The 18,578-nt window shown below is 45.3% G+C and overlaps 1 protein-coding gene across 3 annotated transcripts; it reads right to left on the bottom strand.

Annotated features, from left to right (window-relative positions):
- Positions 1-2,355: 2,355 nt before the first annotated feature.
- On the bottom strand, positions 2,356-18,512 carry TRUB2 (TruB pseudouridine synthase family member 2). Of its 3 annotated transcripts, none has more exons than XM_028714764.2 (8): positions 18,288-18,512; positions 16,877-17,008; positions 15,383-15,457; positions 14,539-14,600; positions 11,581-11,662; positions 10,926-10,998; positions 4,042-4,178; positions 2,356-3,208 (listed from the first exon to the last, which is right to left on the bottom strand). In XM_028714764.2, exons 1-8 carry the CDS (start codon positions 18,391-18,393, stop codon positions 2,880-2,882), a joined length of 996 nt encoding a protein of 331 aa, XP_028570597.2. In that variant the 5' UTR covers positions 18,394-18,512; the 3' UTR covers positions 2,356-2,879. The 3 variants fall into 3 exon arrangements, with proteins under 3 accessions (XP_028570597.2, XP_028570599.2, XP_028570598.2); XM_028714766.2 differs by having other exon boundaries at positions 18,272-18,385; XM_028714765.2 differs by lacking the exons at positions 2,356-3,208; positions 4,042-4,178 and adding an exon at positions 7,507-8,216.
- Between the last annotated feature and the right edge of the window lie 66 nt (positions 18,513-18,578).

The following is an 18,578-nucleotide window of genomic DNA, read 5'->3' on the forward strand; positions in this document are numbered from 1 at the left end:
ATCGGGGCATGGTCCCGATGGCGGGCGGCGGGGGGAGGCGTTCCCGCCCGCCGCCCGGCATCGGGGCATGGTCCGGGGCTTTTAAATTGCCCTGGAACAGCGGAGAAGTCCCCCGCTGTCCCAGGGCTTTTTAAAATGCTGGCGGGCGACAGCGGAGGCTTCGCTCCCGCCTGCCAGCATTTTAAGATCGCCCCAGACAGCAGAGAAGTCCCCCGCTGTCCCGGGGCTTTTTAAAATGCTGGCGGGCGACAGCGGAGGCTTCGCTCCCGCCCGCCAGCATTTTAAGATCGCCCCGGACAGCGGAGAAGTCCCCCGCTGTCCCGGGGCTTTTTAAAATGCTGGCGGGCGACAGCGGAGGCGCTTCCCCGCTGTCCCGGAGATTTCCCTATGGGCTTTCGTCTTGCGAAGCAAGCCCATAGGGAACTTCGTCTTGCGAAGCGCCTCCAAAACGGAAAACCCTTTCGTCTAGCGGGTTTTCCGTCTTGCGAGGCGTTCGTCTTGCGGGGTACCACTGTACTGCGTATTGGAAAAGTTTGTAGTCCCTTCTATTTATTTCACTTCCTGTTATTCCTAACAGAAAGGCTTCTGGTTTCTTTACAAATGTATATTTCAACATCTTTTTCAACTCATCATATATCATCTCCCAGAAACCCTTCACCTTCTTACATTCCCACCACATATGATAAAATGATCCTTCTTTTTCTTTACATTTCCAACACTTATTACATGTTTTAAACATTTTTGCTAACTTAACTGGTGTGATATATCATCTATATACCATTTTCATAACATTCTCCTTTAACGCAGTACATGCTGTAAATTTTATATTTTCATTCCATACTTTTTCCCAATCATCCAATTGTATATTAGATCCAAAATCTCTGGCCCAGTGTATCGTAACCGACTTTACTTCCTCATCCATCGTATGCCACTCCAACAACATTTTATACATTTTTGACAATATCTTATAATCATTATTATCTCTATTTGAAATTTTGATTCCTTTTCTGCATATCCACTCTCTCTAAAATCCTTTTTAAACATTTCATTTACCTGAAAGTAATGCAACCAATCAAACACATGTTCTTTTACTTGTTCAGCTGCCCCCCCCCAAGACATACACAGCTGAAAAGTCCACTGCTGCCTGAAAGCTGCTCCCACACACACTCTTCCTCTGTAAGAACTAATTTGTCTGATTTCAGTGTTGTCAACATAGGTCATTTAGTCCAAGATACAGTATCACAACAGGCCCTCTTTAAGGTATGGGGGCAGTTCCCTTTGTAGTAAAGGCAGAAGCTATGTTTTTCTTGGCTACTTTAGGCTCAGTAAGCAGCTGTGGTTGGCAGCAACTGAAGCTTTATTTGCTTATCAGGAGTTTGGCGATAGTCCCATTGATGCAATTAGAATTGTAATTAGTAAGACCCATAAACTAGTAACATAAACACTTCACCACCTAGCCCATAAATGCCCACCTCACATTCGTAGGTTATTATTTTAGCTAGAAGTCAACCATTCCCAATTCTTTCCCCCCCTATAGAAAAATCTAAGCTTCTGCATGTTCAAAACCAAATATTTCCCTGCCCAGGAAAGCCCCCATGGTGCCAGTCTTATCTTTGGGGTAACAAATATGGCTCTGCCAGGGTTATGAATATAATCTTATTGCATGCCACCATTTATTATACATTAGCTATTTATTTTATCTTGGTGCTCTCTCTTTTTTTTAAAGTACCCTAGAAGCTTTGCTGAAGGGAGGGCAAGCAAAAAGATAGTCTCCTTTAAATAAATTTGTAAAACCCTTTTCAATATGGAGGAAAGCTATTTAGGGGAACCAACAACATAAACACCACCAGAAAATAAAAACAAAAACTCGTCCGCCTCTTTTTTCACCAGTGAGTGTGAGGGAAGAAAGAATGCTTTCCAGTTCTTTGTTTACGTTCTTTTTTTTTATTTTGCCACTGCAACTTTTATTGTCTAGCCATGGAGGGTTCCTCCTGGATTGTTAGCAAGCTCTGCATAATTAACCAAGCCTTAAGTGGAAAGATACCTGTGTTGCTGGTTTGTGTGAGGGCTTAGCTACCCACTGGGAAGCTGTCATGTCTCCACCATTTGTTCACAGGTATAGTGCCTTATTGAAAAATTTATCACAATGTTATTTCAATACTGGTATTCAACGAAATGGCAATTTATCGCAGAGCCCATGTCCTCTGTGACAGCAGTAACTTCGCCAATTCAGGCAACACAACAAACCATAGTTAGCATAAATAATGGTTTACAATCCTACTTCAAGCTAGTTTCTAATTCTGATTTGCAGGATGACTGCAAACCAAGATTTTGTCAAGTAATAGTCATGCCAAGTTATAGTAAAATTTCCTTAATTCATTTGGAGTGATACCAGAAGCTACTGCCACCCACCCACCCCTCTCACACATTTTCAGGCTTGAATTTAACAATAAACTCATAAATGAGTTTCAGAATTTTAATCATGGCAATATGAATAAATCAAAGCATCATACTGCAGTCGGAATTCACAGGTGGATTTGGGTTTTTTTAAATACATTTAAGTAACAACCAGGTTGTTTTATGCAGCAAATCAACCAGCTCTACAAATCCTTTGGCTGAAACATTCAAGCTTCTACAGAAGATAAAAAGCAGTGTTTTCATATGGTTCAGAAACAGCTTCTGATTTTTCCATACGATCAGATACTTTCCCACAGGATCAGATACTGCAAATGTTTCATTGCAGGAGAGTTTGGAGAGTAATGAGTTTTAGAACAGCTTGAAACAGGGCAGCAAGCTTCAGGTGCAATGTGGTGAAGGATAAAAATTCCAGGGTGCTTTCCACATCCGCACTTAACCATTTTCCATGTAGTACAAGATATTCACAATTTTATCACTGAGCTTGGCGGCAAGGCATCTTCTCCCTTGCTCAGCTGCATGTCACCTGCAACTGGAGAGGCCGTAGTTTCTTCCTCTCCCTCATAAGCAAGGCTTTTTTGTATCTCATTTTCTACTCTATGCTTGGACTTCAGGATCGCATTTCGGATGTTATCCAAGTTCCACTGTGTTCTCAAGAGGGCATCCTCCAGAGTGAAAATGCCGTCTCGTACCCGCCTCACTTGCGTGCAGACCGCAACTGACTTCAACTCCAAACCGATCTCGTGAACTATCTTCCGAAGGTATTGCTGGGTCTCATGCAAACAGTGGATTTCTAAGGGGACAGAAATAATTGTCAATACAAGCAGGCAGTGAGGTGGGGTTTCCCAAAAAAGTTTGAACTAGAAAACTTTCCAGTTAGGGGAAGGATACTACAGAAATAAGGGTAATTAGCACTAGAAAATTTTCTGATATCTTAAACACTGGAGCATGATCTAACTTGCATGTTGGTTTTACTTGCATTTAACAGACAAAGCTAAAAACTTTAGTGCATTGAATTCAACTGGTTGTCACTAGAAGTCCCAATGAAAATCCATTCTGGTCTCCCAGCCGTTGAAAGCCTAGGAAGGTGTCTTACACCCAGTGATGTTGCAAAAATATTGCCCTGAAAGTTCTTCCCTTGGATGGAGGTAACAATCTTCCTCAAAGGAAGAGAGCCAAAAGGACAAGGAGGATGGATGCAACAAAGATTTATTTTAGCGCTACATGGTCAGAACAGAATGGGCATACCAAAATCCCGATCTGAGGGCTGTCCCATTTTATTTTCATAATAACCCTACACCCAGATAATAACTGCCTAGATGAGTGAACTCAGCAGGTAAGAGTGTGAACATAGTCAAAGACTATGGATCAACACAGCTGGCTCTATTATGGGATTCTCCTTAGGAGTGGGGGGCTGCTGTGAGAAGCTCCTGCACTATTTGTCCATGTGGGTTAGTATTCTCTGCTGTGAACTGTCAGCTGCTTTCTGGTCTCTTGGGCAAACATCTCTCTTAGCACTTGCTTCTTGGTCCTTCCTACTCCTAAAGCTGTAAATGTCTCAATTTTAAAAAAAATAATAATAATTGGAAATCTGCCGTGGGATTTGAAATACATCCCTAGCCATACCTAGCTGGAATTCTGGTGGTGCAAACTGGAGGCTTCGCACTGCTGTGATTAAGGGTGGGCTTTTCTCCATGGGACGAATTAATCCTTTCACTGCCAGCTCGTAGGCCTCTTGGGTTTTCAAGTCAATATTAGCATATCTGGAAGGAGGCAAAGGGAGAGAATACATCAGGGAAGGGAGGTTGAACTCTCCTACTGCTGGATTTGCACAACTACTGTCTGACTGGTTTGTGCAATACATTTTGCCCACCCGAACACAGGCTGTTATCTCCAATGATGGCTCTCCTATAATCAGGTACACTCAGTAGCCATTTCCCCAAATTATAGAGGCTGGGGAATGTCATAAGACCCATGGAAATTGCATTTATGATTGTCAACTTCACACAATGCATAAACACCTGAAAGCTGCCAAAAATGCTTAAGCAGCCAGTAAAAACGGAAATTTTGTGCAGTGACCCTTTGTATCACAATATGGAGATGAAATTGCCAGATTCTGACAAATGGTAGTTTTAGTCATTCAGCTTTTCTTTTAAAAAAAGATTTTCTTGTTTTATAGAAGTATGTGTAATGTCTCTCGTATTTTTTCCACGTAACATTTTTACAAATCAGTCTCATTTGTTGAGACATTAGGAAGAAAAGGGGTGGAGGGGAGGGAAGATGGGTGGGGTCGGGTGGCGATGTTTCTATTTTACTTAATATATGTAGGGTTTGGTGTCAGCATTGCTTGTGCTGTTCACTTGTGTTCCTTTGGTGGTGAGAGAGGTTGGGGTTGGCCTAGGGTGTGGTTGTTTGTTTGTGATTGGCTGTGGTGATCTTTGTTTTCGTGTGTGAGTGGGTGGGTGGGTGTTTTGGATCAGGTTAGCCATATTGATTTATATGCTGTTGGTGGATTATTGTCATTGTCTTGTTGGGCTGTGTATGTGATAAAGGGGAGCCATACCGGGGTGAAGGCGTCTTCCTTCTTCTGTTTGTCCCAGTGTCAGTTTCAGTTTATTGGTTAATTTTTCTAGTAGGGCTGTTTCCCATACTATTTGGTACCATTGGTCCATGCTTACTCCTGACAGGTCTCTCCAGTCATTCAACTTTTAAGGCCTCATGGTTGCTTAGGTAGTTAGGCTGTGTCTAAGCCCTTAAGACACTGGTGGTGGGGGTTCACATGACTGAATGTGCCTTCATACAAACAAAAGACCCTGCAGATAGAACTAGTTTGTCAGGGGAAATATCTTTTCTACCCATAGTGGCTAGTTTTCTGTGTGCAACCTTCTTAGTTTTTTGTATGAAGGACCATTTCAATCATGTGAGCTCACACTGGCAGTGGGGTGCATGCAGAGGTTAACAACCTCAGTGAATGACTTTGTCTAAGAAACAGTCAACACAGTAAATAAACCCACAAAATAGCTACTTAGGAGGGGGTGGGAGTTCTGCCCTTCTTGGAGCAGCCTGCTTCTACTCTAGGTACAGGCCACCTGGTTTCTTTGTTAGATACAGAGGAGGAATGGAATATGATGCGTCTCCTCTTCCAGTTCACTTACCTGCGTGTACAGTAATTCCTGGTTGCCTGTGTCTTAAACACAAGGCTGACTTATGTACACCACACACTTTTTTGTTGAAAGTTGAAGCAGATACACTTGCTCTTAAGGTTTCCAGATGGATGCAGCTTCCCAAATCCGCATTACAGACGTCTCCAACTAGTTTGACATTCATATCCTCTCCACCCCCACACCCCCTATAGGACCTCTTCATTGGAAAGGATATCATCTGCCAAGCGTTTCTTTCAAACAGGCCAACAAATGATTATTCAACACACCCCAAAGTTATTGCACAGGTTGTGCACAAAGGCTGTCATTTTAACCCGTGTCCACAGTCTCCATTTTAATTAAACCTTAATACATAAAAACAGTGGCAGCAAAGGGAGAGGCCACACTTTTTTGCCAGCTTTCTTCGTAATCACTTTGCTAATCAATATTAGCTTTTCCTGAAGTGATATCCTGCCATATGCGGAAGCAACAAGCCAACAACTGCAGAAGCATCAGGTAGTCCTCTCTGAGGTGGCAGCCCTTAATCTGGACCATACTACTTCAGACTGTAGATGGGAGACTCACATGACTGAGTGTTCCTGTGTGCAAGAGAGAGTCTCCAAAGCAAGGCTAGCCTTCTCCCTGACTAGTTTTCTATGTGCAGGGATTTTTTTGGTATCAAGGAACAATCATGTGAGCTCCCACCTTCAGTCTAAAGAGGTGCAGTCCACATCAAGGGTCCCACCTTACTGAGTAGTAGCCTGTGTTACATATTTTAACATTAATGGATGGTCCAAACAGCCTGGCTGGTGCAATTCATTCATTCAAGTCTTGATTGTGCTATGTAGCTATTAAAAGTTTGTGTGGTTTCTTATCTGAATTTTCATAATACTTATTCTGAAGCATTCAGATGTATACAAGAGATATTTTGGAATAGACAAGTCATGCATATGGGATTTGCATCCTTAAATAGCTAACAGGCCATTCACTTCTGTTCATGTTTTCTCCAATTTTATCATTAGGTGGGGAGAAGTATCAATACTCCATGAGAGGAGTAGTCCAGGGTTGGGGAACCTGTGGTCCCCCAGATGTTGCTGGACTCCCAACCCCCATCAGCTCCATCCGGCATGGCAAATGGTCAGGGATGATACAGCATGCTTAGCGGTAGTTCAGGGTGATCCAACACATGGCCCGGCCCTCAGCAACATTTCGACACACCCACCAACCCACCCCGCAGTCCTCACAGTTCCCAAAGCCTAGTTAGCACTTTTCCAGCTTTGGGAAGGCACTCTAGGACTTTGCTTGAGCCTCAGAGCTCCTTCCCACAGCTGGCTCTGGGAAGGCAGCATGAGGGATGGGGGCGGGGCCTTCAAATTTTGGCCTTGGCCCACCCACCCCCATGTGACAAGGCAGCCTGTAGGTTTCGTGTCAAAGTACGCTTGTGGTCCATTGGTATGAAAAGTTGGGCCACCCTGCTGTAGTTAATGCATGAAGAGGTTAAGACCATAGAGTAAGCCAGAGCTTTGCAAACTTTTCATGTTGGTGATAAACCTTTTAGAGATGCATCATTTTGCAACACAGTAATTCAGTTTTACTCAGTAAACCCCTTTCAAGCCTCAGGAAGAGCACGGGGAGCGTTTGCACCTACACACTGCAGTTGACACACTAACATGTTGCGACAGTTTGGAGTAAGCAGTTTGGTCACGCCCTCTCACCTCAAGAGGAAGGGTTACCAAAGCCTTTTGTTTACCCTCTTCCATCATGTGAGACTGACCAGAAAGGACTTCTGGGCTGCTAGCTCCATGCTAAAGGAGAAGTAAAGGAGAACTTTGGAAGAAACTCAGAGGGGTCTAACAGCCTATATTTCCATGCTTTGCTTTGTTGCATGTTTTATGATTTAAAACCTCTCCTGGGGCTCTCTCACCAAGAGAGTATTTGCCTCAAACCTGGATCTAGGCAATTATTATTTTATTATTTTAAACCCACTACAACCAAGCATTAAGCGCCAACAGAATCAGCAGCTGCACAATGTTTAGACATATTTCCTTCTCTTCACACATAAAAGGGAGTGTGCCTGCAACACAGAATAGCGTCCCTCTTTAACCAATCGAGCTCCACCAGATGGCTTCTCTTGCTCTGAAAAAGAACTTTCTGTGTTGCTTTCTACTGGGAACAGAACTATGCTGTCCGTGTTCAGGAAATGTCTTTTGACGTCCTCTGTGGCGGTCTTCTTTGCTTTAAGTGACACCCATACCATAGAACCAGCAGTTTCCAGGGACCCAGCCTGGGTGGAATCAGGAATCCAGAGTGGCAAGAGGTCCTTGCCCACCACCCCTGCATCAAGGCTTCCCCTGTTCGGATGGAGGCGTTTGGGAATCCTCCTCTGGGGAGTCCTCCTCCATGGCATCCTCTAGAAGCCTGTCAATGTCAGTCTTGCGGCGCAGCGCACACCACGCTAGAAATGCCATTCCTGAGACACAAATCAGCACCACCCGCCACACTGGCTTCTGATGGTCGCTGCCCATGGACTGCGCCACACTCCATTTCCGAGGGTGGGCACGGCTGTTCCGGAAGCTTAGAGGCTGGGAGCTCTTCAGCTCCTCATGCTCTCTGGGCAGGCAGTAATGACGCAGCGGAAGGAAGGAAAGGGACGGAGGCGGCCTGAGGGAGAGAAGGAAACAAGACGTGGGGTGAGGAGGACAGCAGGGCTCCTGGCTGACTGACCTCCCACCCCACCCTAGCACTCCTGCTCACCTTCAGAGTAAGGGCCTTTGGACTTCCCTAGTTATGGAAGGGCCTGGAAGCAGAGCAAGCCCCACCTGCGGCAAACAGTTTTCACCTTCCAACTCCAGGATGATTAATCTAAAGAGCACATGCAAAGTTCCCATCCCAATGAATGTCTTGGAGGAAAGGTACTGTTGCTTCAGCCCAGAAAAACCCTTTTGTCTCTATAAAACTAACTTCAGACTATCAACTCTTCCATCCTCCTCCTCTATGAGCGCAGCCTCTATTTTTGGGGAAGCTCAGAGAGCTTTGGCTGGTGGAAGCCAAACTCCCAACTCCCAGGTAGCACAGTTAACCATCGGGGAACATGGGAGTTGCCATCCAGCAACATTTGGATGGCACAAGGTTGGGGAAGGCAAGTGTAGTAGCTAGTGTGGCAAATTTGGACTGGGGAAACCACACTCAGCCATGAATCTCACTGGGATTTGAGTGCAGAATCATATATGGCACCTTAGAAGGAGGGAGAGATAAAACTCCAAGTCATTTATTTAGTAATGGGAATTCTAGTGAAATAGTTATAGGAACAGCAATTAATACTTAGCTGTCAATTAGGTGCATTGGAGCATTCAAAGCACATTACATATCACAACTCACTAATCTTTACAACACCCTTGTAAGACAGGTCAGCGTTAATATGCACACATTGCAAATAGTTGGGAAGGAACTAAAAAAACAAGGGCCCACCTAAGGCCAGCTAGGCAACATTCAAACCATTCCTGAGTTGCACCACACTCCCTCTATTAGCTCGTGTCCATCATTCTACCACACAAACTATTTAGCATGATTATTTAGTACCTGAAAATTACAACTTTCATTTTTTACAAAAGGAGGGACAGAACGAAAAGAACCATTCATTTCTGTGTAGGTCTGAAAGCATCAGCTGCCAGGGCCTACCAGCACTGAGTTGCCTGCTGTGCTAGCCTCCCCACACCCAACAGCTGGAAGGGCCTGCAATCCACTATTTACACTTCCGGAGCATCCAAGAGTAGCATGACTTAGGGTGCTCTGGAACAATGTATGAAATTATAAATGCCAGCTTTACAGCCACCTTGAAGTACAGCTGCTGCTGCTGCTGCCGTCCCCACCCCACTGCTAAAATAAGAGGGGCTCCACCAGGGGGTACTTTGCCCAGGCAGGGTATCCCTCAAACCAGAGCAGACTTTGCTTCTATGGACAAAGTAAAGAAGGGGCTCCTGGGGATGCCATGAGTGGAAAGGAGGAGGTCTGGAGGAGAACCCGAGTTCTCTCCAAACTGCATCCCAGCCTGTTCATCCTGGTCAGGAGCCACTGAGAAACAAACCTCCTCTTATCTTTAGATGTCAGGCAAAACCACACTTTCTAATCAGGTCTCTGGCTTTTAACTAGCTATTGCCCTTTTGCATGGGTGGAATGGTGGGACTGTGTGTGTTGATTTTAATGCAGTTATGTATGCGTTTGTTTTTTGCTTACAAAATTTTGAGTTGCCATCACAAAGAATGACTAATCATTTTAATAATTAATAATAATAGTATTTCATTTATTGTGCCTTCAGTATGCGTGTTGTTTTGCGAGGTGCAGGAGGGTTGCAGGCTGGGATGTGCTGGGATATAAGAGCAAAGAGGGAAGGCACAGCCATGCCTACTGAACTGCGGAAGTCATCCCCAGCCAGATGGCAAGGCCAATGGCCTGGGATGATGGGAGTTGTGAGTCCAGCAACAGCTATCCGAAGGTCCACGACAGGCAAAGGAAAATCAGCAAAGCTCAGCAGTTTGCCCAGGCCTGACAATACCAATAACCTTCTTCTTGTACATGGGGAGCAGAGTGGGTGCTCTTTGGGGAACGGTCAGCAGAAGAAACAGAGAAGGTGTGAAAGTCCCCACACCCTCCCTTTCCCTTAAATCTTGTAGAAGATGTCTCATTGCAGCAAAAGCAGCAAGCATCTCCCACTGGTCCCCAAGTGACAGCAAAAGCATCACCTGAAACCTTGAGATTTGGGAGCACGAAAAGCTACCTTTTTGCACCAAAACAGGGTACAGTGGTGCCCCGCAAGACGAACGCCTCGCAAGACGGAAAACCCGCTAGACGAAAGGGTTTTCCGTTTTGGAGGCGCTTCGCAAGACGAATTTCCCTATGGGGTTGCTTCGCAAGACGAAAAAATCTTGCGCGTCCCCGCGGGTTTTCCCCCGCTCCCCCCCTTTTCCTAAGCCGCTAAGCCGCCTATCAGCTGTTCCATTGATAACCCGTTTAACAGCTGATCACGAAAAGCCGCTAGACCGCTGTAGCGCTAATCCACTAAGCTGTCAATGGGCTTGCTTCGCAAGACGAAAAAACCGCTAGACGAAGAGAATCGTGGAATGGATTCTTTTCGTCTTGCGAGGCACCACTGTATTGTCCATGTAGCCACTCACTGCCAGCTTTGACAGGTGTCAGCTTTTATCTGCCAATCTACTGTCAGCTTTGACTGGCAGGGGTTTCTCAGGGAAAGGTCTTTCCTGGGGCTTGCTATCTGAACAGATGCCATCAGGGATCAAACCTGGGACCTTCTGCATGCAAAGCAGGCACTCTGCCCCTGTGCTCTGGTACAGGCCCCGTGTTTGGGGTACTTACTGCAGTAAAGCCTTGTGATGGGACCCCTGGATAACAGAAAGGATCCTCTCCAGCTGCTCCCTGGTGATGTGGTCTGCAGACAAAGAAAGGGGGGAAACAGTACTGAGAGGGATGGACAAGGTGATCCAACAGCCTGGAGCTAAATACATATATTTCAAACACAGACTATAAACATGTTGCTGCCTCCTAAGCAAATTCCCAGGTGAAAACAATATGAAAAGGAGCCCCAGTGGTTTTGGGGGTCAGGATGAGGAAGGAGCCACCGCACAATAAAATATAAAGCAAACTCAAGATACTTATATGATGCTTTAAAACTCCACCGTTTCAAAACATTGCTGGGGGATGGGCTCACCTTGTATCCTCCTAAGAGGAAAACATGCACCTGGAATCCAACTCAAGTTGGTTTCTGGGCAGTGGAAAAGAAAGCAAACTCTCTCCTGCTGAAGGCTGAGCTAGCGGGGCTTTCAGGACCAGCTGACTAAGTGCTGTGCTTCAGAGAAACAGGGGAGAATCATAGAATTGTAGAGTTGGAAAGGACACCCAAGGGTCATCTAGTCCAACCCCCTAAAATGCAGGAAACCTGTCCACAGCAGTACCAAGGTAAGCTTGAACCACCACAGGTTCCCCACACACCTATCCCTGTGGATAAACTTACCAAATGTTGCCTTCTCGATCAGTTTGCCCGTGTCCGAGAAGTCATCTGTGGCTTTGCCAAACAAGCCACTAACTGTGTAAGTCTTTGAAAAGAAGAAGTGCATGGTGAGATAAGTTCACAGTGGTAACACTTTACAAGAAAACCAGGCAGCCCCCAATTGTAGTTACTGCTCAATACAAAACAAGGACACAGCAGTGAGCGTATGTTTAAGCCAGCCCTTCCCAACTTTGGGTCCTCAGGTGTTGGACTACAACTCCCATCACCAGGAGTTGTGGTGGTCAGAGATGATGGGAGTTGTAGTCCAACAACATCTGGGAACCCAAGGTTGAGAAAGGTTGGCTTAAGCTATGGAATGCTTAGTGATAGCTACCAGCTTGGGAGGGCTTTAAAAGGGGACTACTAGTCCTGACAGCTAGGATCAAAAGCACCAGAATACCAGATTAACAACAGCAGGAGAGGGCTACTCTGCTAATGGCCTGTTTTAGGGCTTCCCCAAGACATCTGGCTGGTTGCTGTGAGAACAGGATGCTGGGCTAGATGGACCTGTGGATGAATCCAGCAGCCAGGCTCTTCTGCTGATCTCAGAATTATATGCAGTAGATCAGCAAGGACTTCTGACTCCCAGTTGTTTAACTACAGCAACAGCAAAAGGAATCACTCCCCCTGCCCCTGAAATCAGGTGGTGCTGGTGAATGAAGTTTCTTTCTTTCTTTACGTATAAGAGTAAAGTTCTTGTAATTGAAAACAGTTTCCAGAACACATGCTCAGATGCACCCTGCTCATAAATTCTACGTGTGCCTCTCCCCATTTTGACCTGGCTCCAGTTGTTTCTAGTACACAAAGTAGATTCCACAATCCTGATGTCTGCCTGCCCCTAACTTATGTGAAACACACACACACACACACACACGAGAGAGAGAGAAAGGGGTCCTAAACGTACTTCCATTTTAAGTACATTTTAAGTAAATTTATAAAAATGTATTGTGGCATCAAAGCAACAAAACAGCTGTTGCTGCAAGACTAGAACTGCAATCCTAATACACAATTAATTGTAAGCCCCAAAATTCAACCAGGCTGACTGACTGAGCTTAGTGCAAATGCACAACAAATGTGTGGGCATCCTGGATAAGAGATTGTGGCCACTTTACTCTTCCTTCAGTCCTGCTGTGGTTTCACTTTAAAACATAGTTTGACTTAGCATGTTGTCCAAACCCAGTATTGTTGTTTGCCTTGGTCTGGACCAGGGGTGGAGGAAGGGGGTGTGGTAGATGCGGGCTACCCCGGGTGTCACCACTGGGGTGTGTGTGACAAAATGCCGGGTGGCACTCACCACGGGGCCTGCAGTGCCATGAATCTCTCCTAGGAGAGATGTGGTGGCTTTAGCACGCGCAGGCTCGGTGCTACTCAAACGGTCCGTCCACTGCCTCTCCCCAGCTGTAGGGCAGCTGAGTGGGAGGAGGCAGGTAGACTCCGGCCCCGCAGTGCGCCCTGCGGGTTTCAAATTAAAAAGGTCCTTAAATGGACATTTTCTAAAAAACCAGAGGCTTTTCTCCTGGGCATGGTGGGCCAATTGGTGCCAAGGAAGGACAGAACTTTTTTCATGTATGCTACCACAGCAGCAAGAATTCTTCTGGCAAAGTATTGGAAGACGCAGCAGCTACCCACTCTGGAAGAATGGCAAGCGAAGGTGATCGACTACATGGGAATGGCAGAGATGACCGGCAGAATCCGTGACCAGGGGAGTGAGACAGTGGAAGAAGATTGGAAGAAATTTAAAATATACCTTAAAAATTGTTGTAACATTGAGGAGTGCTGAGATGTTATGGTGTTAAGAAACAGAGAATTGCAGCTGTAAATCATAAATTTAAGGGAATTATAATGAAGATGAGTTAATTAATTAAATGGAGGGTTGCTGTCAAAAGGGAAAAATAAGGATGCAGAAAAAGGGAGGTATGGGGAAGTCCGGGAAATAAGGTGAAGGAAAATGAGTTTATGAAATTATACATGTTTATTTGTTTGTATGTTTTGTTTTGTTTTATTGTTTGTTTTTATTACATGATTGGAAAATTAATAAAAATTATTTTTTAAAAAAAACAAATTATTGTACACGAGTAGGATGGTGCAGGAGGGACGCGGGTGGCGCTGTGCCCTAAACCACAGAGCCTAGGGCTCGCCAATCAGGTCGGCGGTTCGAATCCCCACGACAGGGTGAGCTCCCGTTCTTTGGTCCCTGCTCCTGCCAACCTAGCAGTTCGAAAGCACATCAAAGTGCAAGTAGATAAATAGGTACCGCTCCAGCAGGAAGGTAAACAGTGTTTCTGTGCGCTGTTTCTAAGCCAGAAGCGGCTTAGTCATGCTGGCCACATGACCCGGAAGCTGTATGCAGACAAATGCTGGCTCCCTCGGCCAGTAAAGCGAGATGAGCACTGGAACCCCAGAGTCGTCCGTGACTGGACTTAACGGTTGGGGGTCCCTTTACCTTTAGGATGGTGCAGAGTCTGGCTACTAAGTACTGAGAGGAACAGATGAAGGAGTTGGGGATGCTCAGTCTGGAGAAGCAGCATTTAATGAAAGATTCAGTTGCTGTCTTCAACGATCTGCTTTCTGGAGCAACAGAAAGCAGACTTGCTCTCTGTTGCTCCAAAGGGAAGGACCAGAATGGATTGGTTGAATTGGAAGGGCAGCAGATTTCAGCTAAACATCAGGAGAAACTTCCCAATGACAAGAGCAGTCTAATTGTGGAAATGAAAGTGCTGGGCTCTCCTTTGTAGAAGGCCTTTAACCAGAGGCCAGGTAGGCATCCATAAGGGATTCTGTAGCTGCATCATGCATGGTACATCCTGCACACTGTACACCCCAGACTAGGCAGGGGGCTGGACCCCAATGTACCTTCCAGCTCTAATGCCTAATAATAATGTATAATTCCCTACTTATAACTGTATTAAAATAAATACTTACCCTGGTGAGCTGAGCATCATGCAAGGCTTGAAGCAACTTGTTGCCATTACCCACCCCAAGCACTGAAATATAAAAAGGAAGGGGTGGGAGAGTTAGGCAGGCAAAGTTAAAAAGGTCACTTTTTCTGACTGCAAATCCAGGGACAGGTAAATAGATACGTCTGGATCATGGCAAGCCTAAGTCTGACTGGGAAGAAGGAATTTGTACATGGCTTTGGATTCCAACAGTAAGGGAAAATGAGAGAAGGGGGGGGATTATTTAGGACCCCCCCTGCAGAACTATAGGTGATGATAATTAAATTTGCATACCACCCTTCACCTGTGGATCTCAGGGCAATGCACAACATAAAAATACAATATAAAAGTACAAGATATAAACAAGAACAAAAAAACACATTCCCCCTACAAACACATTTTAAAAGGGGTATAATATGTTCATCAGTTCAAAGGCCTGGTTAAAGAGGAACGTTTTCCCTTGCAGGTATCAGACAAACCTCCCTGGGGAGAGCATTCCACAAAGAGGAGGGGAAGCACCGCAGAAAAGGCCCATTCTCGTGTTGCCACCCTCTGGACCTCTCATGGAGGAGGCAGATAAAGAAGGGCCTCAGAGGATGATTTCAGGATCTGGGTAGGTTCATATGGAGAGAGGTGGTCCTTGAGGTATTGTGGTCCTGAGCTATTTAAGGCTTTATAGGTCAACACCAGCACTTTGAATTGGGCCCAGATTAGCAACTGCTTTGGGATGCGATCCAGTTTATTGGCCACATGTTCCTTAGCCACAGTGTAATAATGCTCCTGGGAGCACCATATAATAGCAATGACTGGCTAAGGCATCTTTTACTTACCAAACACTCCAGAGGACATTGGATCCAGATGGTGGCCTACTCCAATTTTCAGATGTCTGAATATCGGTCCAGAAACTGTAAAGGAAAATCAAGATAGATTTTTTAAGGCATGCACAACACTTGATCTCACCAAGCAGGGGGTAAACAGAAGGAGTTTCCAGACAACCATCAAATTCCTCTCCAGAGGAGAATGGAATTGGGCAGCCACATTTTGTCCCACTCTGGAATCATCCTCAGAAGTAAACAACCCTATTGGAGAAAGGAAGGAGGAAAAGGGGCTCCTAGCACAAAGCCTAGAGACAACTCAGACTGACATCTCCCTCAACCACCTCCCTACCAGTCTGCCTAGTGCCTACACTTAAAGCAAGAAGCTCATGGCCTTGCCTGAAAAAAGCTCCTGAAAGGCAGCTTTCCTCTGTGCCTGCTCTGTGGTTTGCTGCCCCCTGCAGGAGGCAGGAGAGAGCTGAGTGTGGGTTGCACTGTTGCAGGAACCATGAGAAAAGCATCCACTGGCTTTGCAGTTTTTCTAACAATGTGATTTGCAATATATCACCAGGTCAAATATTCTGAAACAATTATATGATGTGGACTTTAAACTGGTTTTGGACGACAGATCAATAAATCACCTGGCCCTATTGGCTGTATATGGAGCCTAAGAAGAGCCTGCTGGATCAGGCCAGTGGCCCATGTTGTCCAGCATCCTGTTCCCACAGTGGCCAATAGGATGCCCACTGTGGGAAGCCCACAAGCAAGACCTTTGCTCAAGAGCATTCGCCCCCTCCTGCAGTTTCCAGCAACTGGGAATTCCAGTGCAGAGCATCTGGAGAGCATTATGTTGGCTACCCCTTGATTTATGGGGTGATTAGGAATTAAAAACAAACAAACAAAAACGCTATGCAAAAGCTAACAACAATTCAAACCAAAAACACAATAAATAGCAGAACACAATAAGAAAGTGATATCAGATGTAGCAAACCAAGAATAAGCAGAACTGAAGAGATTCCTGAAGGCTTTTTGCCCATCCCACCTTTGCCCAACATCAAAGGATTGGCAAGAGAGGTGTCACACCTGAGAATGCCCCATCAGTGAGTGTCTGTTACCTTAATCCGTTGTTTCCCAAACTTGGACTTCCTAGCTGTTGTTGGACTACACATCCCATCTTCCCCAGCTAGCAGGACTTGTGCTCAGTGATGATGGGAATTGTAGTCCAACAACAGCAGGAGACCAAAGTTTAAGAAACACTGCCACAATGCATACATTGGCAAGACTCAAAAGCAGAGTCTCTTAGGTAGATACAAATCAGGCATAGGCAAAGTGATGCCCTCCAGATGCTGGACTACAATTCACATAATCTCTATCCATTAGCCATGCTGATTGGGGTTGGAACATCCGGAGGCCACTATGTTCACTATCCCTGAAAAGGATAAGTTAGTCCTGATATCATCAGGCCCAGGATGCCAGCTTGTCCACCCTACATCCCTGCTCAAATCTCACCTAGAGGGTGGTCAGCCATAGCTGGGAGCTGCGTAACTGTCATAGTCAATTCCTTCCCATCCTTCCCTTCCACCATGCTAGGCAGGAAACGTACAAGCCGCCGTGGTGCTGGTCGCTTGAATGAGTTCAAGTCTAAAGAAAAATAATAATGAAGAAAACTGGTTATTTATTTTTTTAAGGTATAGCTAACTAATTAATAGGGGACGCGGGTGGTGCTGTGGGTTAAACCACAGAGCCTAGGACTTGCCGATCAGAAGATTGGCAGTTTGAATCCCTGCAACGGGGTGAGCTCCCATTGCTCGGTCCCTGCTCCTGCCAACCTAGCAGTTCGAAAGCACGTCAAAGTGCAAGTAGATAAATAGGTACCGCTCCAGCAGGAAGGTAAATATTGTTTCTGTGCGCTGCTCTGGTTCGCTAGATTTAAATCAAATTGGTTTTAATAGTGATTTAAATCAAACTGATTTAAATCAAACTGATTTTAATCGTGATTTTAATCAAATTGATTTTAATCGTGATTTAAATCAAATTGATCTTAATTGTGATTTAAATCATAAGTCAGTAAGTCTTGATTTACCGTATTTTTCGCCCCATAAGACGCGCCTGACCATAAGATGTGCCTTTTAGAAGGGGAATGCAAGAAAAAAAATTTTTTTAAAGTGCTGAGCAGAGCCTGTATGCATCCCAGGCTCTGCTCAGCACTGCCTTTCACGAGCTGCGTGGAGCGTGTGTGCGGCGCTTGGGGGCTTTTCCCCAGGAGGGAGAAGCCCCCAAGCGCCGCACACACGCTCCACGCGGCTTGTGAAAGGGAGTGCAGCTCTTGGGGGCTTTTCCCCAAGGAGGGAGAAGGGACTGACAACCAGAGGAAGGTTTAATTTTTGGAATAATAAATTTTCAGAGTAGTTTTTACAGTTATATCAAAAATTACTGATTTGGTTATACTATTAGAAATACATAGACAGATAATTATGAAATTCTTGTTTAGATTTGGACAACTTTTCTGCTGTACTTTATTGGAAGGAGAAAAATAATCATTTCCTTAATAACAATTTAAACAACTTATTTAACTAAAACAATAACATTATACTATATGTATCCACGCTTGTTAACTGATGCGGTTAGACGATTAAAAAAAACAACTTAGACTGAGTTTTAGCACACATGAAAAACTTAAACCATTATTTCCAGATGAATAGGCTCTGGACTATTATGTAACTTAAACAGAAAACTAAGTTTAGAAATATTTTTCCTCCAAAAGCATATTATTTTAAAAATTCGATTTAAATAATCCTGGTTATTTAACCCTGGTTAAGAGCACATTTATTACGGAACACTCTGTATTGCATGGTAAGGAGCGGGACTCGGGAGACAGCATGAAGCAAGGAAACGGGGCCGAACCTCTTCCAAGCCTCACCTCTCAGCAGGTGGGTCTCCACGGAGTTCCGCACGGCCATCCACGCCACTCCGGGGGGCTTGTAGACGGCGAAGACCCCATGCAAACCAACCCTCGCCAACCGCATTGTAGCGTCTCCCGCTGCCACCGGCGCTGCTTACGGGCGTTGCACTCTCAGTGGTCCCCCAAGGTGGACGCCGCCATCTTGTGTCCGTCACGAAAAGCAGCTCGGCCCGGAAACAAGCGCTGCCGCCAAGGCCGGAAAGTGGAATGCGCAGAGGGCAAGAGGTGTAACCTCCAACCACGTCCCCC

This window comes from Podarcis muralis, chromosome Z (genome assembly GCF_964188315.1).
Source record: "Podarcis muralis chromosome Z, rPodMur119.hap1.1, whole genome shotgun sequence".
NCBI lineage: Eukaryota > Metazoa > Chordata > Lepidosauria > Squamata > Lacertidae > Podarcis > Podarcis muralis.